At 32.2% G+C, this 25865-nt stretch overlaps 4 protein-coding genes across 7 annotated transcripts; 2 read left to right on the top strand and 2 right to left on the bottom strand.

Moving 5' to 3' along the window:
* Window positions 1-1707: 1707 nt before the first annotated feature.
* On the bottom strand, window positions 1708-5302 carry LOC105139016 (peptidyl-prolyl cis-trans isomerase FKBP16-3, chloroplastic-like). The gene is made up of 7 exons (XM_011045299.1): window positions 5154-5302; window positions 4760-5073; window positions 4592-4675; window positions 3699-3748; window positions 3078-3126; window positions 2654-2728; window positions 1708-2086 (listed from the first exon to the last, which is right to left on the bottom strand). Exons 1-7 carry the CDS (start codon window positions 5200-5202, stop codon window positions 1967-1969), a joined length of 741 nt encoding a protein of 246 aa, XP_011043601.1. The 5' UTR covers window positions 5203-5302; the 3' UTR covers window positions 1708-1966.
* A 414-nt stretch (window positions 5303-5716) lies between these two features.
* LOC105139017 (prohibitin-1, mitochondrial) lies at window positions 5717-10020 on the top strand. 3 transcript variants are annotated; one of them, XM_011045301.1, is made up of 6 exons: window positions 5717-5868; window positions 6374-6565; window positions 7310-7426; window positions 8123-8293; window positions 9256-9468; window positions 9597-10020. In XM_011045301.1, the coding sequence occupies exons 2-6, from the start codon at window positions 6389-6391 to the stop codon at window positions 9789-9791; spliced, it is 873 nt and encodes a 290-aa protein (XP_011043603.1). In that variant the 5' UTR covers window positions 5717-5868; window positions 6374-6388; the 3' UTR covers window positions 9792-10020. The 3 variants fall into 3 exon arrangements, with proteins under 3 accessions (XP_011043603.1, XP_011043602.1, XP_011043604.1); XM_011045300.1 differs by having other exon boundaries at window positions 6378-6565; XM_011045302.1 differs by lacking the exon at window positions 6374-6565.
* A 4796-nt stretch (window positions 10021-14816) lies between these two features.
* LOC105139019 (glutaredoxin-C9-like) lies at window positions 14817-15930 on the top strand. Its single transcript, XM_011045305.1, has one exon. It carries the CDS (start codon window positions 14936-14938, stop codon window positions 15401-15403), a length of 468 nt encoding a protein of 155 aa, XP_011043607.1. The 5' UTR covers window positions 14817-14935; the 3' UTR covers window positions 15404-15930.
* LOC105139018 (phosphorelay protein) lies at window positions 15544-21545 on the bottom strand. Of its 2 annotated transcripts, XM_011045303.1 has the most exons (4): window positions 21117-21545; window positions 20200-20312; window positions 17464-17568; window positions 15544-16941 (listed from the first exon to the last, which is right to left on the bottom strand). In XM_011045303.1, the coding sequence occupies exons 1-4, from the start codon at window positions 21475-21477 to the stop codon at window positions 16096-16098; spliced, it is 1425 nt and encodes a 474-aa protein (XP_011043605.1). In that variant the 5' UTR covers window positions 21478-21545; the 3' UTR covers window positions 15544-16095. The 2 variants fall into 2 exon arrangements, with proteins under 2 accessions (XP_011043605.1, XP_011043606.1); XM_011045304.1 differs by lacking the exon at window positions 17464-17568.
* Between the last annotated feature and the right edge of the window lie 4320 nt (window positions 21546-25865).

Here is a 25865-nt window from a genome sequence, read left to right on the forward strand (position 1 = left end):
TCAACTCAAAACCTATCTTGAATTAAGTTTTATATTAGATTGAGTGAGAATAAACTTTATTAAAATTGGTTTATTTAATAAATCAATTTATAACTTAACTTATTTAGTTAAAATCGGAGTAAGATCTGAATTTGATTAAACTTGATTTATTTAATAAATCAATTCATGACTTAACTGATTTAGTCAAAATCTGAGCAAGATCTGGATTGATTATTTAAAAAAAATTAAAATAATATCATTTTAACTTAAATTTTTTTAAAACAATATTAGTTTAAATTGACACAGGTTGATTAAATATATATCATTTTAACTTAAATTTTTTTAAAATAATATTAGTTTAAATTGACACAGGTTGATTTACCCAACCCAAGCCTTGAATAAGATTATAGATCAGGCTAAGTTTTCAAATAATAATATACTATATTGTTGTCCTATGCTATATTGTATATCGAATTATTTTTTTTTTAACATAGAAAAAAAAACTTAGGTGCAGCTAATATTTTTCTAATAAAAAAATTATATAAAAGCAGACTTAATGTGACCTAAATAACCTAATGTGTCTAAAGACAATTCAGATGATTGGTAAAAATATAATTTAACTCATAAAAATTTAAGAGGATATTTTTTTAAAAAAAATATTGAGATGATGACATATTGGATTAATTCGGATCTATTAACTTACTAAATGTATGACCCGTATTATAAGATTATGATAACTTTATATAAAACAAATAAAAAAAAACTATAAAACTCAATAATCAATCAATCCAATATTGAATAATAAAATTTAAAAAATTAAAAAAAAATAACTCAAGTTAACCCGAGTTAACTTGCCAAATACATAATATAGGTTATAGACTATGATACTCTAATAGAGAGTAATAAAAACAAAATATAAATCTCAATTCTCAATAAACATATTATATATTTAATGATAAAATTAAAAAATTTATTCAAAAAAATATCAAAATAAAACTTATGATAAGATTAAAATAACCTTATATAAAATAAATCATAATAAATTATAAAATTTAATTTTTCAAAAGAAAAGCATCTATTTGAGCCTTGGCCAGCATATTCTTGAAACTAGGAAAGCCATCTTTCATCTCACACCAACCTCCATCCCAAGAAAAGCATTTCCCAATTGGGATTAGAAACCCTCGTTAGCTAGCAACTCATTAAATCGTTTCTTCAACTCTTACCAAAACAAGATTTATTTTAGGGCTTAACATTACCTAACATTTTCAACTGACCTTCAACAATCACACCAAAATTAATTAAAGCCTTCTAGGATAGGCATTGTATTCTAATTTTGGCTTCGAAAATGGTGAGACTTTTTTAACATACATGTATTTTAGAGGCTTTGTTCTCCGCAAGATTTTAAGTTTTTGAAGTCATAAGAGATTGTTAAGGCCCTCAAATTAGTTCTATTCGGAATTTGTTATATTTTTGGGTTAATTTAGAATTTATTTTCTATTTAATTTATAATTTTTATGTTTTTGTCTGGCACTTTTTTTCCTTGGAAGAGTTTAATATTTAGTTTTGAATAAAAAAAATATTAAGTAATAAAAATTCAAATCAAGATTCTTTATGGTCGAGACTCATTTTAGTAGAACTCTATATTTATTTATAATTATCATCTTTCTTGTATTGTTTTTGTTTACATCAACAAATTTATGCAGAGTCACTCTCTTAGGATTTACTGAATTAAAGAAGGTTACTGAATTTTCCTGATGTTATAGACTATTCTTGAAGGAAACAAGTTGAGGCAGTGACTGGAAAGATGTTTACTCAAAACTTACATCAAGAAATGGACACTCAATTTGTACAATATCAGGAAAAAAAATGGAGAGATGGAAGGCGTACAATGCAAGAAATCAAATTTTAAACCTCTTGGGAGAAATTATGAAATGGGAGAGAGGCAAGACTGAAAGGATTGATGGGAGATGAAGATTTTGGTTGAGTTTTATTCTTCTTCCACTTCAAGGCCTGGTATGTATTCCAAACTGACATCGAAAACTACAGGACTATTTGGTGCCACCCTTGGCCTTCCTGGAGCTGAAGTGAGTCCTCTTGGGAATGCCAGCTAGAAACAAGAACAAGCCATGAGAACAACACTGTTAGAAGCTTAATTGCAGATGGGCTTTCTTGTTTGGTTGTCTAGAAAACACTTTGAAAGATGTTGCCAGCAGCAGACCATCTCATCTTGCGATGGCAGTCCATGGATCAATATGTATAGATCCATGGCATTAAGCTTTGGAATTTTCTCCTAGCTCTTTAAACCTCATGAAAGTGCATAGCAGAGAAAGGTGGGACTTTTAAGTCTGATGGTGCATCATCGGCATGACATAGGATCCAACTAACCTAGGTCAATGCAGCTGATGGGATATACATTCTGCAGTTATCTACGGTTTTTTTTCCAGTGAACAAATTACGGGCAAATGGATCGATATGTATGAAGCCAAGGCATTAAGTTTTGGGATTCGCTACTAGCTCCTTAAACCTCGAAAAAGTCTGCTGATGCATCATCGGCATGACATAGGATCCAACTAACCTAGGTCAATGCAGCTGATGCCTTATGGGATATCCATTCTGCAGTTATCTACAATTTTTTTCTTCTGGTTGGAAAATGAGTAAGATGTGAATAAATTACCGGTCCGGGAATGTAGAGCCGGCGCTTCCCTCCAACTTTCATGCTTAGAATCCCTTCATCAAGTCCCTTGATCACCTATTCTAGTCATTCAAATTGAAAAAGTCAATGACAGAGCATTCCTGATACTCATATTCCAGTCACTAGAGTGTGGTTATAGTCTATATGACATTATGCAATGCTGCTTACCATGCAATGAAATTTAGAGATCATTCAACAAGGTAAGGAACATTTGGCACTATCTATCTACTCTCAGATCACATGCATCGAAACCTATCTACAAGTTTAACTGATATTCATAGGTGCGTTATAGAACAAAATCAAAATTTGAAGCTGTTAGCACACTTGAAGCTAAAAACGGCAAACCCACTTTCATGATCAGGGGCACTGCCCAAGCTTCAAATGGATTACCATCTATGGAGCTTACCTGACCGGAGCCAACTCGAAAGATATAGATCTGCCCTTTCTCCAATGAACTGCAAAATGTGAGAGGAACAATTTTAAAAGTTGAGCAAGTTGCGCTTGCTAGCAAGTGCAAGAATGAAAACCAAAACAGCCAATCTTTTAGGCTGAAAACTGGCCACAGATACCAACTCTCCTCTGTCCCCTTCATCCAAAAGTTTTTTTTTTGAATGAATAATTTCTATCAGGAAAAAATAACTTAGCAGGAGATACCCTGCTTACAAAATAGAGATCTGTACAAATCTCAAGCAAAGAATAAAACAATTAGCGACACAATCTAGCTACAATCGACCCCCACAAATGACAAATTCCTGAGAGCGCCTAGGCTTCATTACAGCTTCCTTCAAGAACTTGGATTTGCACAATCTTTGTTGCACAGCTTGAATATGGACTTCAGGATTGAACTTTCAGTAGCAGCATCAGCAACATGCATTCTATTGTTTCTTTCTTTCTTTATATATGTGATAAATGAATGCACACCTTGCTTTGCGCAATATAACAGCAATAGATCCTCGTTTCTTTTTTCATTCAAATGTTTATCATTGGTATCCCTAATTAACCATTAGAAAACATAAAAATAAATTACCTGTCAAATATTTGCCCAGATGGAACCATGGCAACATAATTAGCAGCAACCTGTGAGCATGATGATACTGTCATTAGATGGGGTGGACAAATGAAAGAACAAACGAATTTCTCAATGTAATCATGGCAGGCCAAGAAATCTCAGTCCAACTAGTCATCCACTAGATGGGGCCACTTCTTATAACTAATGCCATAGTGTTCCAAGATAGAAAACACAAATATAAAAGGGATATAAACGTGTTTGGTTGAAGGAATAAAGACTAGACATAAAAATAAATTTGTTTAGGAAACTGTTTTTGAGTGAACTTTTTTCCTTTCAAAACATAAAGGACAAGAGGACATGCTCCGACTATCTCATTCTCTTCGATTCCAAGAAAATAACTAAACATTATCCAAGGATTCACCTAGTAGTTAATGAAGCATGTTCCTTTTCTTGAGTTTCTAGGTTCGAATCTTGGGATCAATGTTCAAAAGAATTTATTAAACTTTTTTTGAATGCACGAGAACGATATAGGGGAGTTCCCACTTAAGATCATCCGAGGAGAAAATTTAATCTTAATCGGCATACAAGCTTTAGCAAGAACACTCCTCACCGTCGAACAAAAAAAAAAGCTACAAATATGGACTGATCCTCAGTATAGATTGGTGAATCTTTGAAGCCAGAAATGGTCATTAGAGCCCTTAGACACCATAGCATACATGATATTCGAAGTCTCAATTAATTTATCTGGAGGTCTATAAAGGGTCAGTAAGAACCCCATAGAAACACTAGAAGCTGAAGAAGATGGAACACTAGAGAGCAAGAGACTGACAATAGCTAGTATGCCATTTCTTTCTCAAATTGCTGGCTAGCTAATTCAGGTGTGCCAGAGGAGTGAGAATAAGTCTACACACCTGAAAACCAACTGGAGGACTAGGGCCTTGACCAACTTTAATGTCCTTGAACTGCAACCCAGACTCTGTAGTCACCATTGGCACCTTCATTAACAAACAGGATTACTACAACCCACAATTTGAAAATGATCAATTTTAATTAAAGGGGTCCATGTAATCTCACCATACATTTTTTAGCTCTTTCTCACAGGTTTCATCACACAATCTTGGCTTATCTTCTGGTGGCAATCCAGCTCCTTTGGCAACATTATCAAATGAGCCTATATTACAAAGAGTTGAAACCCCAAATACCAGCCTAATTACGCAATCCCTTCTCTTAATCAAACTTGCATCCACCTTCTTCTCTCTTGCTCTTGATCCTCTACTTCTTGGTTCCAAGTTTGAGCATTGCACACTAATGTTCATCAAACCTTGGACTTTGTCAAAGACATTGACAATGCCATGTCTTTTGGTAAATAGAGTAGTTTTGCCAGAAGATGAACCTGCCACAATAAATATGAAAAATGAACATGATTGCAGAAACGAAGTAGTGGAGAAATCAAAGAGGAGATTGATTAATTACCAAGTGGGAGCAGCAGAGATGAAGGAGAAGAAGAAGAAGAAGAAGCCATTTTTTTCGGTTTTCTTGAGAAAAATGAGTGAGGAGGAGCCTGCAATGTCTGAAAGTGGATAACGAAATCTTGTTGGTTATTAACTGTTTCTGACTTGGCTCTTCTTGGGTCACAACTCACATCTATGTATTAAGTTTGCTTCTTTATATATATATATATATATCAAGAAAAAAAAACACAATGTAAATGAAAAACAGAACACAGAAATGTGGTTTAATGAGAAATAATAAAAAATTTTGTTTTTATTGTTGAATTGTATTTTTAAATTTTTTTTTAGTTTAAATTTTTTTTATGTTTTTTAATTGTTTTAAAGTGTAAATTTTAAAATATTAAAACATAGTATTTTAATACATTTTCAAATAAAAATTACTTTAAAAATATCATTTACTACAATTTTAAATAAAAATTTTTATATAATATTTTTAAAATAATTTTATAATTTTAAATCAGAAAAATTAGAAGATTTTTTTATCTCAATTACGGAGACATCATACCTCATATATTCACAGGGCTTGGTTTTACATTTTCTTGACCTTCTGCTCAAGCGAGCCTTTGCTTCCTTGCTCTTTTTAGGTAAAAGCCCTAAACCCCTTCTCCCTTTCTCTCCCTTCTTCTCGACGCTATAAACCCTAAACCCCTCTCTCTCGCTAGAAGACCCTACCTAAGGTGTGCTTATCATTTTGGTCTCCCTCCTTGCTTTGCTTCTCTCATTTTAATTTGAAATATGCTATCTTTTGTTTATTAATGTTTTGGGCATCATATTTCAACTGGGCTCTATCCATTCTGAACTAAAATCAAGTAAAGAGAGATCTAAAAGCTTAAAGTTTGATCCTTGTGCTTCATTTTAGTCAGTAACTTGACAAGTTCTCTTCTTTTTCAAAAGGGTCTGTTTGTCTGCTTTTATTAAGCTCAGTTGCTTTATAAAGTTCTGACTTTGTTCAAAATTGTATGCCCAGAAAGAAAAGTTATAAACTTCTTGTGTTCTAGGTTGAGTTTCCTTGATGGGTTTTTCTGGATTTGTGTTGTAGAGCAGGAAATGTGAAAATGGGGAATGAACAATCCCTTTGATGCTATTTATGTTAACATTGAATTTTGCCTTTAGTCCATGCTCTTGGTTTGCTTTGGATGTTGACTGTTGACCTTCTTAATGTGAATGAATGATTTTGTGTTGTCAAAATTTGGGAAGATGAATTTCAACAATGTGAGAGTACCCAAGGTGCCAGGTGGTGGTGTCATTGGGACTCTGATTAAGATAGGAGTTCTTGGTGGGCTTGGTTTGTATGGAGCTACTAGCAGTCTTTACAATGTTGATGGTGGACATCGAGCTATAATGTTCAACCGTATAGTTGGTATCAAAGAGAAGGTTATTACTTTCTTTTGTGTGTCATGATTAGCTGTTTACTTTTCTGAGAAATATTTGTCAAATATGAATTGGTTTTCTCGTTTGGTTTTATCAAATGTGGTGCTGATTGATTGGGCCTTTGTTATCTACACTACACTGCCTGTATTTTGTTGTTGGTGTTGATGGGTAATTTAACTGATTCTTGGTCTGTTTTAATTAAGCTGCACTTCACTAATGCTCTCTGAAAGAACTAAAAACACTAGCTTGTGTTATTTGCTATCTATGTTGTTTAACAATGTTGTGTCATTGAGGTCATATGGTAAATTCATGCAATCTTTTCTGATTTTGTCTTTTGAATTTGGAAATATCCATCTTTCATTATACCTTTTACATAAAGAAGTTAAAAAATTATTTAATTGGTGATTTGATTGTCAGATGAACTTAAAGCCTCTAGGAAGCAGCATGGCTGTCTAAACTCTAACATTATCTCCTTTTTCACAAGTTACAATTTTCTTAGGCTTTCTGGAATGCTTCCTGCTTCTCATGGTGTGGTGATTAGTTTTTGTTTGAGTTTGGGGGAGAGGTTTTGACCTGTTCGAAACTGGGGTTTTGATTCATATTTGTAATTAATCTATTAATGTGTGTTAAACTTATGCTGTATCATATCCCCCCCTCGCCATAATTTAATTTGGAATGCGATACTAAGAAATCTTTTTAATTTCTGCATTTTAGTGTGTGCTCTAATATTTATTGTTCAATGTGAAGGTTTATCCTGAGGGGACACACTTTATGATTCCATGGTTTGAGCGTCCCATCATATATGATGTTCGTGCACGACCCAATCTGGTAGAGAGTACTTCAGGAAGTCGTGATCTCCAAATGGTAGATTTCTTCTGCCTTTCATATTTCTTTAATTTTTTGTTGTAGGAAATTGCCAGAAATCTGATAGACAATAATTCTTCAGTTTCTATACTTCTATAATTATTTTGATGTTCCTTTTTTTTATAGCAAGGCCTGTCATTCTTGTTTTTTTCTTTCCCTGTTGGTCACATATTGCTCAAAGAAGTCAAAATGATAGTAATGTCATTCTTGTTTTTTCTTTCCCTATTGATGTATATAGATTCTCTAACTGCAAAATCTTGAAAGTATTTTAACAATTTTCCATCCTTTTCTGGCTTCCATTTCCCTGGAAAGATTCTGCAGGTCTCACTCATTTGTTCATTTGTTTATTCCCTTAGTTCAAATATCTCCTTTCTTTTATGTGTCCATCTGTCTGTCATTGAAGTCCTTGTAGGCAAAGGCACTCTTGCCTCAGTTTTTATAGCCATAAGGTTTTGACTTGTGCCTCATGCATGCTTCTTAGAACCCACTGCCTTTTTTGTGATTTTGTAATCAATTCTGGGTATTGCTCTTGGGTTAACATGATTATGATGGATGCTAGAGCCATGAATATAAGAGTTGTATGGATGGTAGTTGCCTTTTCACCTGTGAATATATGGAACTTAAGTTTTCTATCTTATGCGTTAGTAAAATCCTTACAATTCATCTCTCTAAATTGGGTTTTAAATATGTTAACAGGTGAAGATTGGGCTTCGAGTTCTGACTCGTCCTGTGGCAGACCAGCTACCTGAAATTTATCGAACCCTTGGTGAAAATTATAATGACAGAGTCTTGCCTTCTATCATTCATGAAACATTGAAATCTGTGGTTGCTCAGTATAATGCCAGCCAGCTTATTACTCAGAGAGAGGTAATAATAACTAATAATTCAGATTTCTGGTGCAAATTAAAAGCTCCCAGTTCCAATCCCATGATCAGCAAGAGCTACTGCTTTGTTTAACTTGGCTTTAGATTCTCAATGCTTTTTTTAATTTTGTTGAAATTTTGAAATGACCTTTCATATTGGTTATGATTATAATGGTCCTTCAGTATTGTGTGTATCCAGTTGAGAAAACATATTGTTTGTCTTAGTTTATTTAGGCAGTTCATGGAAGAAATTGTTTGCCTTAGTTTATTTAGGCAGTTCATGGAAGAAAATAAATTATTCTCCGGTTTTCAATTTCTTTGCATTTATTATGATGCTAAATCATTTTCAGGATTAGATTCGCTCCACTTTCTTGTGTCTGAGTTGTTCATGCATCATTATCTGTTGACTCGCCGGCACTCTATATTATGTTAGGATGATTAATATTGTTCCTTAGTCTTCCATTGGGCATTAATGTGATAGTGGGCTTTCACGTTGGTTTTGTGATGGCTGTTAGTAGAGAGATATGGAAGATATTGATCGTATGTTCTCCAGTTTCTCCATTAATTTTGCATTGTCTTCAGGATTATATCGTCCTTTCTTTCTTGTGTGTGTAGCTGTTCATGCATCATCCTGCGTTGACTAATTTGAATTTTCTTTTATAGGCTGTTAGTAGAGAAATATGGAAGATATTGATTGGTTGTTCTCTAGATCACTTTTGCTTTGTCTTCAGGATTATATCGTCCTTTCTCTCTTGTGTGTGTAGCTGTTCATGCATCATCCTGCTTTGACTAATTTGAGTTTTCTTTTATAGGCTGTTAGTAGAGAAATGTGGAAGATATTGATCGGATTTTCTCTAGTTTCTCCATTACTTTTGCATTGTCTTCAGGATTATATTGTCCATTCTTCCTTGTGTGCTTAGCTGTTCGTGCATCATCCTGCGTTGACTAATTTGGTTTTTTTTATAGGCTGTTAGTCGAGAAATAAGAAAGGTTTTGACAGCAAGAGCATCCAATTTTCACATTGCACTGGATGATGTGTCCATTACAAGCCTGACTTTTGGGAAAGAATTTACTGCTGCTATTGAAGCTAAACAGGTGGCTGCTCAAGATGCTGAGAGGGCTAAATTTATTGTGGAAAAAGCTGAACAAGATAAGAAGAGTGCTGTTATCAGAGCCGAGGTGAGACAAAAAAAATGCTAAAATCCTCTTTAGAATGAGGACTCTCTCCGTTCCTTACACTCTACGTTTGGAATTCCGTACCCCATCCTCCTTCTCTTTGTAATAATTTTTCCTTGAATGGTTGACAGGGAGAGGCCACCAGTGCTCAGCTCATTGGTCAAGCCATTGCCAACAATCCTGCGTTCATCACTCTAAGGAAGATTGAAGCTGCAAGAGAAATTGCACATACAATCTCAAATTCAGCCAACAAAGTTTTCCTCGATTCCAGTGATTTGCTACTCAACCTTCAGAAGATGGAGCTGGAGAACCCTAGGAATAAATAGAGACTCTAGTTGAACTCATGCCAAATACACCTGCAACCCCTCTTGGTTTTGTTTCCCTCTCATTGTTGTCCATTGGGAAATATCTCATGAACAAATTAGTGAAACAAATCTTTAACTCTCTTTTGATGGATGTTTTGAAACGAGGGGTCACATTTGGCTTGAGAAAGCTTCTTTTAATGGAGATACGCAGTTCCTAGGGAAACTCTTGGGAGTGGTGTCCATTTGGAAACTCTTAAAGTCCATTTGAAAATTATAATGAAAAAATATGATATGCAAGTTTTAAGCGAACAAAATATAAAATATGTAATTTCTATTAAATGTTCCTTTATTTGAATGGTCTAATTAAAAATGTTTCAAATTTCGAGGCCAAAATTTTTTCTTCTTTTGTCCTAATTTCGAGCCTAATCTGGTTTAGTCCACTACTCGAATTGTTAATTTGACTCTAATCAAAGTTCAATTTAAAATGATTTATTTCAAGATTTTTATGATTAAATAAATAAGGTTGACTACAAGAAGATAATAAATAATAAGATTTGATTATTTATATGTCAATGATTTCTTTAAGATTCAAGATTTAATTAAGTAAAAATTAGTGATTCTTTATTGATGTGCAAAACTAATTCAAGATATCCTCAATGTAAGAATGGAGAAGGGAGATGAAGCTTGTGTGAAATCATGAATACAATGTACTAAAAATCTAGTGGACCTTTTCTTCAATTTATAATATGATGAGATTCTTATGCATAGTTGAATGCTTATAATTAAAGTTTTGGATAAAAACTCTAGTGCCTCAAATAGTTTGTATTAATTAAAAAAATAAAAATAATAAGATTTTATCCGTTAATATTTCAAAACAGAAAAAACAAATACAAAAAGATAAAATATATTTTGTTATAGATACAAAAACAAGTATAAAAACAAATATGTTTAATTTTTTATCTAGAATATATTTATTTTTTCTATCTCGAATAATTAAGCGCTACTTAAATATAAAATTATTAATTATGTGAGATATGTATGGTGGAATATAACATTTATTTTTGTTGCTCAAAACATCTATATCATATGACTTTATATTCCCTGTATGTAGTGCAAGATTTTTATACATAAATCTTGCCGCAATGAAGAACAAAATATTAAACCTGTGTTAGTGCAAACAGCTTTGAGCCAACACATGTAGTTACTTAGGGTTTTTTTTTTTTTTCCCCATGATGATGCCGTCCAAAACCCTTGATCTGGGTCAAGTCCTGCCTCTATGCTTGGCAAGGGTATCATTGTATTAAAATATCTTTAAACCAGTTTTCCTATATTTAAATTAAGTGTCTTTTTAATTTAATTTTAAATAAATTATTAATACTTTTAATAATGCATTCATAAAAAATATAATAATATCATTTAGATGGTAGTTTTTTCTCTCTAATAACATATTTTATGTGACTAGTTTTATCATACAATAAGATAAACTATATATATATATATATAAGGGGTAACTATTTAATTATACATGGAAAAACTACATATTAATATTAATTTTTGGACCCAGGACTATAAAAAGTTTTATATAACATACACATTTCCATAAATATTTCTATAAATATTCATTTATGCTCTTAAAAAAATTTATATTAAATATTTTATAAATTAGATATTTATGAAATATTTATATAAAATATATTAAAACTTGATGTTTTTGAAAATATTAATTTTAAGAAAATATATATAAATAAATCTCTTTAGAAGCATAAATGAGACCAGAGCTCATCTCTCTACATAACACAAGATTCAATATAAATCCAGTATAAGACTTAAACAAAATTTAAATATCCTAACCTATACAAATATTATAATGGCTAAAGTATTAAAGTATATATATATTTTTTTAAAGTCTCACTAGACCTACCAAATCTTTCAGATTTAAGTTTATCAACTCATGAATAGCGCTGCCCATTTTTCTCTAGATAATTTTTTCTAGCCTCATCGCTATCCATGCCATGGTAGCATGTTATATATTTAATAACCAAGATTAATTAATAATAAACTTAGGATTAGATGATGCAAGAAAATGATGTAAGGTGGTTGGAAATTTCCAAATCCTTGCGTGTTGACAACTATCATTTTTTCATTATTGAGGTTAAAGTAGTGGCTGCTTAATACTGTGCTTTAAAAATATTTAAAAAAAACTAATTTTTTATTTTAAATTAATATGTTTTTGATGTTTTTAAATAATTTTAACATAATAATTTTAAAAAAAATAAAAAAAATATTATTAATATACTTTTCTAAATAAAAAATACTTTAAAAATAACTACAATTACACTTTCAAACACATATTAAATACACTTACAAAACATGGCCAAGTGGGCAATGTTAATCAATTTTGGTTGCTAACAATGCTATATTTTGCTTGGCATTTTAAATGCTGCAACATGTGCAAATCACTTATTTAAAGATGAAAAATTAAGTTATTAATTGACTTCCAATCTACCGATCATGTTTTTTTTTTCTTTGATAATGATGATGATGATTAGGTATAAAAAATAAATTTATGGGTTGTGTTATTAAACAAAATTCAATATATTAATTTAATAATTTATTAATTTAAAATACAATTTTAATTAAATTTTAAAATAAATTAATGTGGGATTGATCAGATTAACTCGATTAAATAATTTTTAATTTAATTAATATCGTTAAAATTTGATATGATATTTTCTTGAATATTTAAAAAAAAATGCTTGCTTTGTATGTGCATAATTTATAATACGTGCCCCTTTAACCATTTGACAAGTGTAAGATAAAGATTATAGAGATAAAACTAATATGATAAGAGAAGGAAAAAAGGATACTACTGTTATATTCTAATTAAGAGATTTTCCCTTTAAAAAAATTAGTCTCTATTTATTTTTAAAATAAAATAAATATAATCTTAATTGAATTTTAAAATAAATTAATGTAGGATTGATTAGATCAACTCGACTAAATAATTTTTAATTTAATTAATATTGTTGAAGATTGATATGATATTTTCTTGGATTTTTTAAGAAAATGCTTGCTTTGTATGTGCATAATTTATAATACATACCCTTTTATCCATTTTTACCCATTTGACAAGTGTAAGATAAAAATTATAGAGATAAAACTAATATTATAAGAGAAGAAAAAAAAAGGATACTATTGTTATATTCTAATTAAGAGATTTTTCCTTTAAAAAACTTAGTCTCTATTTATTTTTAAAATAAAATATTTTTAAAAAATAATGTTTTTTCATTCTAAATATAATTTTAACCATGGTATTACTTAGTAAATAAATAAATGTTAGAATATGTTTGTTTTTATATTTAAAAAATATTTTTAAAGATTAATTATTTTTTTACTTTAAATTTATTTTTTTATAATTATGATATATTAATAAAAAATAAAATTTAAAAATATTATTATAATAATTATCATAATCTCAACCATTTAAAACATAAGAAATTATATATCTCTGGCAAAAATTTAAATAACCGACATGTGGGCCCCATGAGAGAACCGAGGAGCCGCGAAGCACCCAATCATGCACTGACGATAACCTTGAAACACGTGGGACATTTATTTTTGACGTTACCACGCGTCATAGCCACGGGAAAGGGCCGGTGTACTTGATGCGAGGGAGACAAAGACACGTCACCATTTAGTGCAGTCTGATCCACGTGGAGGGACCAGGCGCTGGCGTCACACGAATTCTTGATGATGTAACCGGGAGGCTAACGTTTGCAGCGTGGCTTTCGTCAGCTCTTGCGCACCGTCCGCCAGCGGCGCTTTCTTTTATGGGTTTTTTTTTTTATTAAAACAAATTAAAATCCATGCCTGATAACCAATAAATAGGTGTAATTAATAAATTGATATACTATTAATCACAATTATTAATCTCATTCTGGAAAACCGTTATAATTTAAAGTATTTTTTATTTAAAAATATATTAAAATAATATTTTTTTATTTTTTTAAATTATTTTTAAGATTATCACATGAAAAAATATAAAAATATAACAAATATTTTTTAATAAAACATTTAAAATTTAAAAAAAATAGGATTTCAACCACGTTTCCAAACATGATTAAAATTCTACTCACTAGTCACAAGGGTTAATTTATATCAAAATTAATTTAAAAAAACTAATAATTTTTATTAAATTTTCATTAGTTTATTAGTTAATTTGGGGTTTTGATTGGTCACTTCGTCTAATGTTTTTTTTATATATATATTTCAAATTAATGGTTTTAATTAATGGTTTCAAGAGTGAGGCAATGAGATATAACCTAAATTTGGAGAAATTCTCTCTTTTATTTCAAGCTAAAGACAAACTAAAAAAAACAATAAAAGATTATCTCATGCAACATGTAAACCAACACACCATGTTGTAAGAAAATCTTCCATGGTTTGCAACTACGTAAGCACACATGATCTTCTCTTCCTATATTTTCATATCGATTTTCATGCATCACACAACACAACACTACACAATCTAGACTTCAAGATCTAGAAAGTTGGCTTTTGTAGTTAAAGATGCTTCCTTCTTTTCTTGATCTCACAAACTCCAACAAGAACTCTAAAATTCACATTGAAATAAATTTTTTAAAAGATATTAGAAAGATAAGATGAAGACATTCTTAAAATCATATGCCGAAAGATTTGGACGGTTTAGTTAAGATTAATATGATGTAATCCAAAACTATATTATTTACATAATTATGATTTAATTTTTATTACTGTTTAATTTAATATTTATTGTAGATCTGGATGGATAAGATTAATCTACCAGATGGGGGGTTCGATCATATTGACAAAAGAGAAAGGGTCATTCTCATGGCCACACTTGATAAAATCAAGATGCAAAGAGGAAAGAATGACATAAGCTAAACGTCAGCCACAACGCCCATACAGTGTCACACCAGAAAAAAAAAAAAGAAAAAAAAAGAAAAAAGAAAAAAGAAAAAACAGTAGAAGCCTAACTGCGTTGACGCACGACTCTTTCAAAACTTATCAAGTCTTCGCCTCCTCGCAATTCTTTTATATACCCTTCTCTTCTCTTCATTTCTAGGCACCATAGCTCAACATTCACAGATTCTCCTTCTCTCTTTGTCTCTCTATATTGTAAAACCATGCAGCAGGCAATACCTTACAAGTCATGGCTACCCTTATACACCAACAACAAGCCTCTCATAAGCCCTTCACAGCTTATTAGCCACCAAAGAAATGGGGGAGCGGTTGCAGCTCAACAAGTGCTCAAAGGGTCAAGAAATATAAGCGAGATGGTACAAGAGAATGCAATCATAGTGTTTGCTAGACGTGGATGCTGCATGAGCCATGTAGCGAAACGTTTGCTTTTAGGGCTTGGTGTGAATCCAGCTGTTTATGAGATTGATGAGGCTGATGAGATTAGTGTTTTAGAAGAACTGGAAATGATTGGTAATGATATTGGTGGAAAGGGGAATAATAAGAATAAAGTTCAGTTTCCTGCTCTTTTCATCGGTGGAAAGTTGTTTGGTGGATTGGATACACTTATGGCTACTCATATTTCAGGAGAATTGGTTCCTATTTTGAAAGAAGCTGGAGCCTTATGGCTTTGATTTTTGCAGTTCTGTTCTTGTCTAGCTAGCTAACTAATTGATTTCCCTTTTCCCCTTTTTCTTTTTTCGGCTGTTTAAGAGTTGAGATTGTAATTTGTTATAGAAAGAAGGAAATACGAAGTGGATATATATATATTTTGATGTTTTCTTCTCCTTCCAATGATTCGGGGGAACCAATAAGCAGATTGGAGGATCAAGTTGTGCTTCTTTCTCTGTGGGATGCCAGCCTGACCTCTGCTCTGGCAATTTCTAGTCTTTAATGATGTAATGGGGGCAAATGCTGGAAGACTTGTTATGCCCTTGTTGACTTCTGCCGATTTAAGTGCACAGCTGGTTTTAGGTACCATATGCGACAGTTTTCTACTGGGGGTTAAGGAAAAAGAGATGCTTCTTTACATCACATGGAACAAACCTTATTTATATCTCACGTCTCTTACATGACAGGCCACCGAACATGTTCATGGTAAGGTGAGAAACACGTCATTGATTATCTGAGGTATCAAGGGAAGATGCAGGGCAGAGTTGTTGTTAAAAACCCTGGCAGCATATGTGAAATAGGCAAATGCCTAAATATTCTCACATAAAAATGTAAAACACAATCCATATAGCAGTTTGAAAGCATGCATCCCTGTATATGGCATTAAACACAACAAGTATGGATACATGGGTGAGGTTTTGGTAAATTACAAGCGTTAAATTGTATCTAACCATGAGTCAAAATCATCCAAAACTTTTGACTTGTTGACAGACTGCGACGAAGAAGATTGAATTACATGATCAGCCTTTCTTTCTGAAGGCTGATACAAATTGTTTTGGTTTGGCAAGCTAGATGTTTCCTCAAATAAATCATCAAGCACGTCATCTAGAGTGGCAGCAGTAGAGGTTGTTTTCAACGAACCGTGGGCATTTCTTGCAAGTAGTGGCAATGGTGCAGCAGCCTCTTGTAAATCAGATGATTCCTCAAGTAAATCATCAAGCACGTTGTCCAGGGTGGCAGCAGTGGGTGTGGTTTTTGCTGAACCAGGGGCATTTCTTGTAAGTTGTGGCAGAGGTACAGCAGCCTCTTTCTCTGAAACAGGTAAAGTACCTGACCCAAATCCAGAAGAATCAAGTAGCTTGGTCTCGCTAAGTGAGTCAAGAAGCATATCCAATTCAGACTCGGCAGCTGCTGCTTCGAACGCGGGCAGCCTACTGCTAGGGGCAACAGAACACGCATATAACTGTGCTGGGGATTCCATAGCTGCGCTTTGATTGAATTTACCATGCTGATTTAAATTCAAATTATCCTTAACATCTAATCCCTGAATAAATGAAATTGGGTCTGAGTTGCCTATGGTCAACCCTGATACAAAAATCTCGGCATCTTGATTAACAGCCTTATTCTTCTCAGAAAGATCTTCAAACGTCAATTCTCCAGAGATTGTCTTGGTTTCTTTATCATGAGTTGTTTGTTTTCTGTTAGGCCCATGATTGCCGCCTGCCTCTGATCCTGTTGTTTGCATTTGGTCAAATTCCTGGCTGCTGCTTGTATTTGATCCCTGGCCAGATTGTCAAATAAACCATGTTACACGCAATATAAGAAATTGAATTCTCGAAAATAGACATGCAATTTTCATCCTAACCTTATTTTGTTACTATGCAACATGCAGTGACAACTTTGGAAACAAGAAATGCCCCCACCAATTACCGTGCAGAGAGGAGCTATTGAAAATAATGTAATCAAAACAAGAACCAAGAGTGATCAACCATTTGCAGAAGTGCCTTGTAAAACGAGGACAAATCTTACTGAAGAATATTTTTAAGCAGCCAGTTCTTGATCTAAATATTACTAGCAAGCAATCACTAAGATAATCTTCTAGATATCTTTTAGAATCACCAAACATTTTGCACATTTTATAAAGTACAACTCTGGAAAAAAAATATTTTCCTTGAAACAATATAATGTTACTGAAATACCCCCAGCTCTGTAACACCTTGCATAACTGGGCAAACTTTTCTTGATGCCAAAAGTATTGATAAGCCACATCCATTCAAAGGTCAAATGAGAATGTGAATCATACCAATTCTGTTGGTAATAGATCTGCTTCAATGAAGAGCCTCTCTGATACGTCCACTTTAGCTAGTTGTTCCGCAAGAGCATGCAAATTCAGGGAGAGAAATGATGCCTAATAAAAAAATGGATAAAGAAAACTAAGAGGGAGCGAGCATTTGATAAGCTAAGACATCCAATATGAACGAGAACCAAAGGCAAGTAACATTCCCATAAGATAGTGACAGGAATAATGGCATTAGCATGAAGATGATGCATAGCACTTCTACTTATCATATACAATAACGCCACTTTATTTCAACCTATGGGTACTTCTGCTTCTCTTCAAATGTTAGCCAGCTGGAATTGATAAAATTGCGAACATTAAATGGCATTTCAGACAAGGGGAACACCTTTTTACAAATGTTCTAGGAAAGGACCGAACTCAATTATTTTCACAATCTCCTGTGGACAAGCATTGAGTTCCTTACTCTCTCTCCATATTAGAGAAGGAAGCGTGGACATAAACCATACCAATACCAAAGCACTTATAAATTTTATTTTCCAAGAAACACAATGAACTTCACAAATACATTAAGTGTCAATATAACATTATCACTCATGCATCCCAATGCAACCTAGGGACGAGCATATGTTTTAGATGTTGACATTTTCTCTAAACATGATATTTTGGTGATTTAATTAGCTAAGAAGCAAACAAGAACCGGTATCAAATTCTCAAAATAAATAAATAAGTAAATAAAAAGGAACCAGGATCAAGATAAGCTGGCTTTCCTTCTTTGTCAAGTTCCAAAACAGCTTAGGCAGCCAAAAATAATTTGTCTGACTTGCATGTAAAGGAAAAGAAACTGAAGAAAACACAAGAAGAGAGCCCTACATGAAGTTCCCCAACATAACATTCCTGCCCTTGTACTACCACACAAATTATTTCATGAACCATGTCATAACCCAATTTTGGCTCTTTGGCTTTGAATTTAATTTTTACAGGGTTTAAAATGAAAAATTAAAAGATCAGAGATTTATTTCGATACAAAGTGTGATTTGTCAACTTTCATGAAAATTAAGGACTACAATGTGCCTTTTTCATTATAGCCTTATCTTTAAGATAATCCTTACCTTTTTCAAGATAATCCTTGAAGGAGGACTAGAGGAACACCAAGAGGAAAACAAAGGAAAAGAAAATAGCATCAGCAGGCCGACCCTCCACTATCATTATCATCTTCAATTGCAGCACCAGGTAAGTTGATCTTTCCCTCCTTGTATTTTAATTACATGCTTCCTGTAGCAGATGTACGTGAGCAATTCACGCACGCCTGCTGATAAAGATTAAAAAACAATGGTCAGCCGGGTCAAGCTTGTGACCCTGCTAGGCCTGTTGGGTCCAGCCCAGCTCTATGGGTTGAGCTGGGCCCAACCCAAATAAAAATAAAAATAAAAAATATGAAAATAAAAAAATATGTATGCATGAATAAAAATAATATAAATTTATTGGTTTATTCACTGACGCCAAAGTCAGGAATAGAAATACCAATTTAAATTTATATTATTTTTATTCGTTGTATTTTATTTTATTTAGCTAGAAAAATAAAATAAATATGTGCACGCGTAAAAAAAATTTACTTTTATTTATTTATTCACTGACGCCAGAGTCAGGAATAAAAGAATAAAAGGATGATTTGAATTTATTTATTTTGATACCTACGTAATATTTACCAACGCCAGAGTTAGAAATATCGGTAGTTGAATATTCACTAGCGCTAGAGTCAGGAATATTACACACAAACAATCATAGTATAAACAAAAAAAATGTTAGCAATTAATGACAAAGATCAGCAATGCAGTCTGCCTTAGGCAGGACGTTTAAGGGGTGATAATATCTTCCCTTTTACGTAATCAGTCTCGGACCATAGAATCTCTGTTGACCTCCGGACCATAGAATTTCTGTTGACCAGTTAGGGTTTCTAGTAACCATAATACTAAGTGGCGACTCCTTAAACAAAGACCTTTTTCCTTAAAAGAACAAGATATGAGATATCTGCTATTTTTAAGGCCGCCGCGATGTCGGGTGCGACAAACCAAATCAGTAACTTTTAGCCCAACTCAATGGCAGAAAGTGAATTCTAATTTTACAAGAAAATTAACTCCATGAACATCTATTATTGAAAATTTAAGATGATCAAAAGGGAAAAAAAGGTTGGATTGGTTTGCTCATGGAGAAATAGGGGAACCCAACTCAAGCTAAGTTACTTTTGTCACCACAAAAGACAATCTCAAAGTTATCACATAGCTTAATGGTACTCTATAGTTTTGCTGGCATGAACTAGGGTATGGGTACATTCTGGGCAGAAAATGAAAAAAAGAAAAGCAAAAAAGAGAGGATGATGAATCACTCTCAACAATTTCCAGCATATCAACAAGCTGCTCACTTCAAATACCAAATTATTAGATAAGTCAACGCACTTGCGATTGAATTCCTATATTCCTAAACAAGAGATAATATTTAAGGGATAATTACAAAACCCTCCAATAGTTTGATCTGAATTTCACTTTCCCTCCATACTTTTATAAATACACTTTCCATCATTTAGTTTATATGTTCAATAATAGTTTACATCCTCAACAATGCATTTTGTTTGATCCAGAATGTAAAATGTAATTTATAAAAGTATAAAGGGAAAGTGAAATTTAGATCAAACTATAGGAGGTTTTTGTAATTATCCCAATATCTAATGAATAGATCAATTACCTCATGACTTGAAGTTGTTTCATCTTCCACAACAAAATTATCATCCCCAATCCATGATAGAATGCTTTCTCCCCTGACTGCAAGCAAGGGACCTACTCCATGCATAGATTCCTCTGTCACCAAGCATTTCTAGTCAATAATTTACCAACGTTCAAAATGAAAACAATATAAAAAACAGAGTGCCTGGATTCACAGTCATTTCTTCTGCACAAAAGCCAGCTGTCTAAATTAGTCACCAGAAGGATCAGTAACAATGTCAACACTAATGTCAGATTTATTTGTCAATAATAACGGTAGACAATGAGTAAAAACTGGATTGCGCACAAAGCAAAATATTAGCTATGTCAGGAACTGGAAACAATTCTGACAAGGGCATAAATAATTTCTGAACTTTACAGAGTTCTTGCAAAGCGCAAACTACATGCCATGGAAACAAATCGAAATGGGATATGTTCGCAACAAATAAACAAGAGATAAGACTTTAGATGCCCCCCTGAAAACATCTTTTAAAGTACACACAAATCACAACCAAAGCAAAGCAAATCACAACGCCAATTAACCAGTGAAATCCCCACCACACACAACTTTGAAACTTTGTCCAGTTACTGATCAAGAAGAACCTATAATTTTGAAACTGATCAACCAAAACATTAAAAAGTTAAACTTCGATTACATACAAAAATCCATCCGCATTTCATTGCAAATCAATTCAAAACGCAATATCAACTACAAATTGCTGAACACTCCTCCTCTTCATTCAAGTTCTTAACTTTCAAAAGCTTAGGCACACATTCAATGAAGAAAAGAAAGAAAAATTTAAGTTCATCACAATATGACAACCACAATCCACCAAATCATACATAAATAAAAGCAAAAAGCTGGCAAACCATAAAAGAAAATGAAAAACTAAAACATACCAGCCAAGAAGTGCTCGAGAAAAGGAAAGTCGTCAACTTGGTGAGGTTTTGATTTAGCTTCATCAAGAAGGTATCTAAAGTCAGCACCTTTACTCTTTGGCAAAGCAAGACCATCACCATAATCCTTAAAGCTTGGTTTTTTACTGTTATCCCCAGATGGGTTTTCAAGATTCACTCCAAATTCATCTTCCTCATCATCTCCATACCGATCCCAGTTGGATGGAAGCTTAGATTTTTGTGGTTTTTGATTGTTTCCAGTTGATGGGGTTTTGCTGGGTTTTTGATTTGGGTGTGGTTTTTTGCCCTTGTTGTGCTGTAATGTGTGTGCTCTCTTTGATTTTGCTAATGCTTTTGTGTCCATTTTCACTACTCGCTGACAAGAATTTGGAGATTTTGCTCCTTCTATTGACTCTAGCAACCGGAAAGTAGAAACTAGAAACTCCCTTTCATGAAAGTCTCTGTGTAACCGACATGTCGTCCACAATCGAGGCTTAAGCCCATGATACATAATAAGACACATAGGATTAGGGGCTAGGGCTCACATAAAATTGAGGCTAAAAAGAACCCATTGGTCCAAAAATATCAGGACTCATAGCCTGTGCCCTTCAAATTCACAACAGATTAAAAGCTCTTTTAACATTATAGTAAATTATTTTTTAAATTTTTTTAATTTAAAAATAAATTAAAATAATTTTTTATTTTTAAAATTTATTTTTCATATTAATATATCAAAATAACCTTAAAAAATTAAAAAAAAATATTTTTTTACAAAAGTGCTTTGCCACCACAAAAACAAACGGGGCATAAAACTCTTGTGACCAATATTGAATATCCTATGATGATTGTAGAAGAATTCCTAAAAGTTGTATAGCTTTCATTTCTTCGTCAAGGATTCAATTTGGTTCATAACATCTATTCATTTATTTATTCACAGATTTTAATTCTTTTATTTTACCATTAGAGTATTTCTGAGTCAATGCTTTCACATGACTATTTTAATTATTATTATAATATTTTAGACATTTATATTTGGATGGTGTATTTGTAACTAGAAATAACATTGATATCATAAAAAAAATATGTTATTAAAATGGGCCATCAGGAATATTGAAATTACTTAACTCCTAAAGTTTGCTCAAGTTTGATTTTTGGTAGATTTTGTTGATTTCACTTCTAGATAAAATCAGGCCAGGAATGGAATATATTGGCAGAGGATGATACGAAGAGAGTGCTAATTTTATCTTTTCTTTGTTTGCTCATGAAGAATGAGTTTTTGGAAGCAAAGTTATTATATCTTGATTATAATTCAGTCAATTTTATTTGGCTTTTTAATAAATTAAACCAGTTTTAATTAAGTTATAGGTTGATTAGATTGATGAAATTTAATCTTATCAAATTTAATTTAAAACTCGATCACGAACTAGCAAGTCACTATATGCTGAATAGTGAGTCTATGTTTAGTAGCAGTGCTTGAAAGGGAGAAATGAACATAGTATTCAAAGCAATCGTACAGAGAGACAGGAAAAGAAAACGGTAGTGGGATATCCATAGAAATGATGGTGGACGACACAACAGGCTGTGCATGGCAATTGGCAAAGGCATGCAAATATTATTCTTAGTTAGCTTTTTGCCATTTCTTGGTTTATAAGGCGGCCAATATTGAATTCCTGAGGAAACTTGGATGAATTGGTTACTGCATATTAATTAATTAATTAATTAATTAAATTTATTTCTTGTGAAAAAGGTCTAAAGGATTTAATAAATAAATTTATTTTATATATCCAACTTTATTCATCAGAATCCTTATACCTTGATCCACTAAGAAAAAAAAAGACTCTTGTGGATCCATCCTTTATTTAAAGGAGGAGGGCTACCTCTATTTTGGTTCAAAATTTGACAGGCTTCTAATTAAGAAAAATCCCTCTTGTGATCTCACGATTGAACTACAAATAAACATGGCATGAATTTATTTTTTCTTTTGATTTAATTACGTTCATTCTAACCCTTAATCATTCAAGAATTAATCTCGAGCTATATTATGAATCCATGTAGTCGTTTTTCAGGAAGAAAACACTGATTTTCATACGAAATTTATCAGTTAAAACAGGAGAAATCCAACAGAGAGGTGTTGACCAATGGAGACCACCATCAATTTGGGCACTATTGAAGATAACAAAGATCACTTTTTGATCGAATTTTATCTCGTCATTGCTTGCTTTTCTCCTTTGAATAACATTCTTGTGACAAACCGAGTGGAAGATACACGGCCCTGCTGCATGCCTTTCTTTTGAAACATCCATGTTTGAATTCCTTTAGAGAAGATGGATTTGAACGAGTTCTTGTCTTTTCTTTCATCTCTGTGTAATATCTATTTGCCAATTATATATCAATGATTAACGATGGATATATACTCACCAACCAAATTGTTATCACATTGCATTCAGAGTATCTTTTTTTCAGTGGGAGTTTAGTGCTTGTCATAAATCTGATGGTGACCTTGTTTCTCCTGAATTCATAATTCTTGATATGTTTTTCCATTTGAATACTTAATTACATGCATGTTTGGGCATTATATGGACTTCTTAATTTAGGCATTATATGGACTCCCCATCTCTCTCACACGCTAGCTCACATACAAATAAAAATTTGTATGATTAAAATATTTGAAGACGACTTAGCTATGTAGTAAGTGGACTTGTTTCTCAAAACTTATCATCTCTCGAGTTTAAATCTTAGAAGAGATTATGGTGAATGCATCTTTGCACTAAAAAGTATGATGTATGATTTACTTGAAAACCAAAAAGAGAAAATAAGGTATTAAGGTATTAAATTTGATTCAATTAGTGAAGAGTGTGGCAAGTTAATTTTAGGTTAACATGTATCAATTCTAAATAATATTGTTTTAGTATTTAAAAAAAAAGGGTTAAAGAGATATTATATTGAGAAAAAAAATTAATAAAATTAAACTGAAGCTTGATTAGATCAATATCGAGATTAATTATATTAGAAAATAATATAAATTATATCTTAGAATATTATCTAAAAGTTTTAGTTATTGAGTTGAGATATTTTTTTATATAGGTACTAGAATTCTTGATAATCAAACAGTCACGAGTTTAAATTTTATTGTTTTTATTTATTTGATAAAAATTAAATACAAAATAGTATAAACATAAACAAGTTTTAGGTTCAAAGAATTTTTATTTAAAAATATATGTTATATAATAATATAAATTATATAATATAATAACTTAAATTATTAGATGGAAAAGTTTTTGACAAATTCATATATTCATATTTTTAACAATCCAACCCGGAAGACAGCTAAAGTTGAGCTCAAGTTTTATGACATTGGATGCATTAAGCATTAATATATGAAAATCAATATGAAAATATCTCGATTAAAAAAAAAAGCACAAAAGGTGAAACATGAATAGGTTTCTTGGTTTTCTTTGTAAGAAAAGAGAGGGCCCATCCATTGTGTATATAGAGAAAGAAAGTGGGGTGCTTTAACTTTGCTTTCCAACCCTAAAAAGAGAATCTTTAATCTTCTTATATATATTATGGTATTGGATTAAAGAGTACATTATCATTTGTTTGATTGAGCTTATAGTGGTGGTCTCATTCAATTTCTTTTCGAGAGTTGCCCTAGCAAGCAAAGGGAAATGCTAATGACTTGGTCAATATAATATATATAAATAGGCAGAACAAGAATATCAATCCATAATTATCCTCTGCTGGGTCAAAAATTGGCTAGCATGGTGCTTTGTTTAGTCCCTTCTGATGAGCATCACCTCTTCGTATGTGGAGGCTGAATGCACGTACGAGAAGCTCTTAATTTGTCTCCTCCTTTCGATATCTTATATATATTCTCTGGTCACTAAAAACATTAGAAGACGAAACTGTGCTGCCTTTTCTTTTTGCTAAACAACTAGCCCTCCAGGTGGAATGACTGTGTCTTGCCACCTTTTTTCAAATCATAGACATCCTAGGCATTTAATTAGCCAATTGCGTTCATGATTCATGAAAAGAAGTTTAATGTTGAGATTGCTCAAATTCTCCCCCAGCTAATCACATTCTTGCCAGACCAAAATTAAATTGGGTAGAAATGGAGGAACAGGGAAAGGCCAAGCCAGGAACTCCCGCTCAAAAAAGTTATTAAACAAGATCATAATTATATAATGGATAGATTGAACCGAGTTAATTTTTAATTTTATTTAAAAAAATTAAATTAATATTATTTTAATTTTTTAAAGTAAAATATGTTTTTACTAAGTAATGAGTTGTGTAAAAATATGTTTTTACTAAGTAATGAGTTGTATCGACTCTAAATTAATTTTTTTCTTCACCCAAACCGACCGTGTTGAAGAATTACTTATTATGCTAGATTTAATCACACTACTGCCGGCCATGGATAGAGAATTTACATAAAAACTTGGAGGTTCTCCATGATTGAAATTCGTGTTTAATGCCATGGCCATACTTTGTATAATTATTAAATTTTGTTTGTTTGGTGGAAAGTAATTTTTTTGAAAAAATAAATTTTAGAAAAGTGAATTATTTTTTAATATTAAGTAGTGTAATGGTTCGGTGGAAAGTAATTTTTTTGAAAAATTAAATTTCAGAAAAATGAATTATTTTTTAATATTAAGTAGTGTAATAAAAAATAAATTCAAAAATACTTTCTAGTGTTTGGTTATATTATGAAAAATGAGCTGAAAAATAACTTATTAATGTTTTATTTTTCTC

Source organism: Populus euphratica, unplaced genomic scaffold, assembly GCF_000495115.2.
Source record: "Populus euphratica unplaced genomic scaffold, PopEup_1.0 scaffold226.1, whole genome shotgun sequence".
Taxonomy (NCBI): domain Eukaryota; kingdom Viridiplantae; phylum Streptophyta; class Magnoliopsida; order Malpighiales; family Salicaceae; genus Populus; species Populus euphratica.

Excerpts from the sequence above, each read along its gene's own strand:
- LOC105139016 (XM_011045299.1), bottom strand. The coding sequence starts at position 5,202 with ATGGCTTCTTCTTCTTCTTCTTCTCCTTCATCTCTGCTGCTCCCACTT. Across the intron at positions 3,749-4,591 it reads GTCCTCCAGTTGGTTTTCAG|GTTGCTGCTAATTATGTTGC; the intron begins GTGTGTAGACTT and ends TCATGCTCACAG. Across the intron at positions 2,087-2,653 it reads GGCTCTACATTCCCGGACCG|CTGGCATTCCCAAGAGGACT; the intron begins GTAATTTATTCA and ends TCTTGTTTCTAG.
- LOC105139017 (XM_011045301.1), top strand. The coding sequence starts at position 6,389 with ATGAATTTCAACAATGTGAGAGTACCCAAGGTGCCAGGTGGTGGTGTC. Across the intron at positions 6,566-7,309 it reads TAGTTGGTATCAAAGAGAAG|GTTTATCCTGAGGGGACACA; the intron begins GTTATTACTTTC and ends TTCAATGTGAAG. Across the intron at positions 9,469-9,596 it reads GTGCTGTTATCAGAGCCGAG|GGAGAGGCCACCAGTGCTCA; the intron begins GTGAGACAAAAA and ends AATGGTTGACAG.
- LOC105139019 (XM_011045305.1), top strand. The coding sequence starts at position 14,936 with ATGCAGCAGGCAATACCTTACAAGTCATGGCTACCCTTATACACCAAC.
- LOC105139018 (XM_011045303.1), bottom strand. The coding sequence starts at position 21,477 with ATGGACACAAAAGCATTAGCAAAATCAAAGAGAGCACACACATTACAG. Across the intron at positions 20,313-21,116 it reads TCTCGAGCACTTCTTGGCTG|AGGAATCTATGCATGGAGTA; the intron begins GTATGTTTTAGT and ends GCTTGGTGACAG. Across the intron at positions 17,569-20,199 it reads AAACAACTTCAAGTCATGAG|GCATCATTTCTCTCCCTGAA; the intron begins GTAATTGATCTA and ends TTTTTTTATTAG.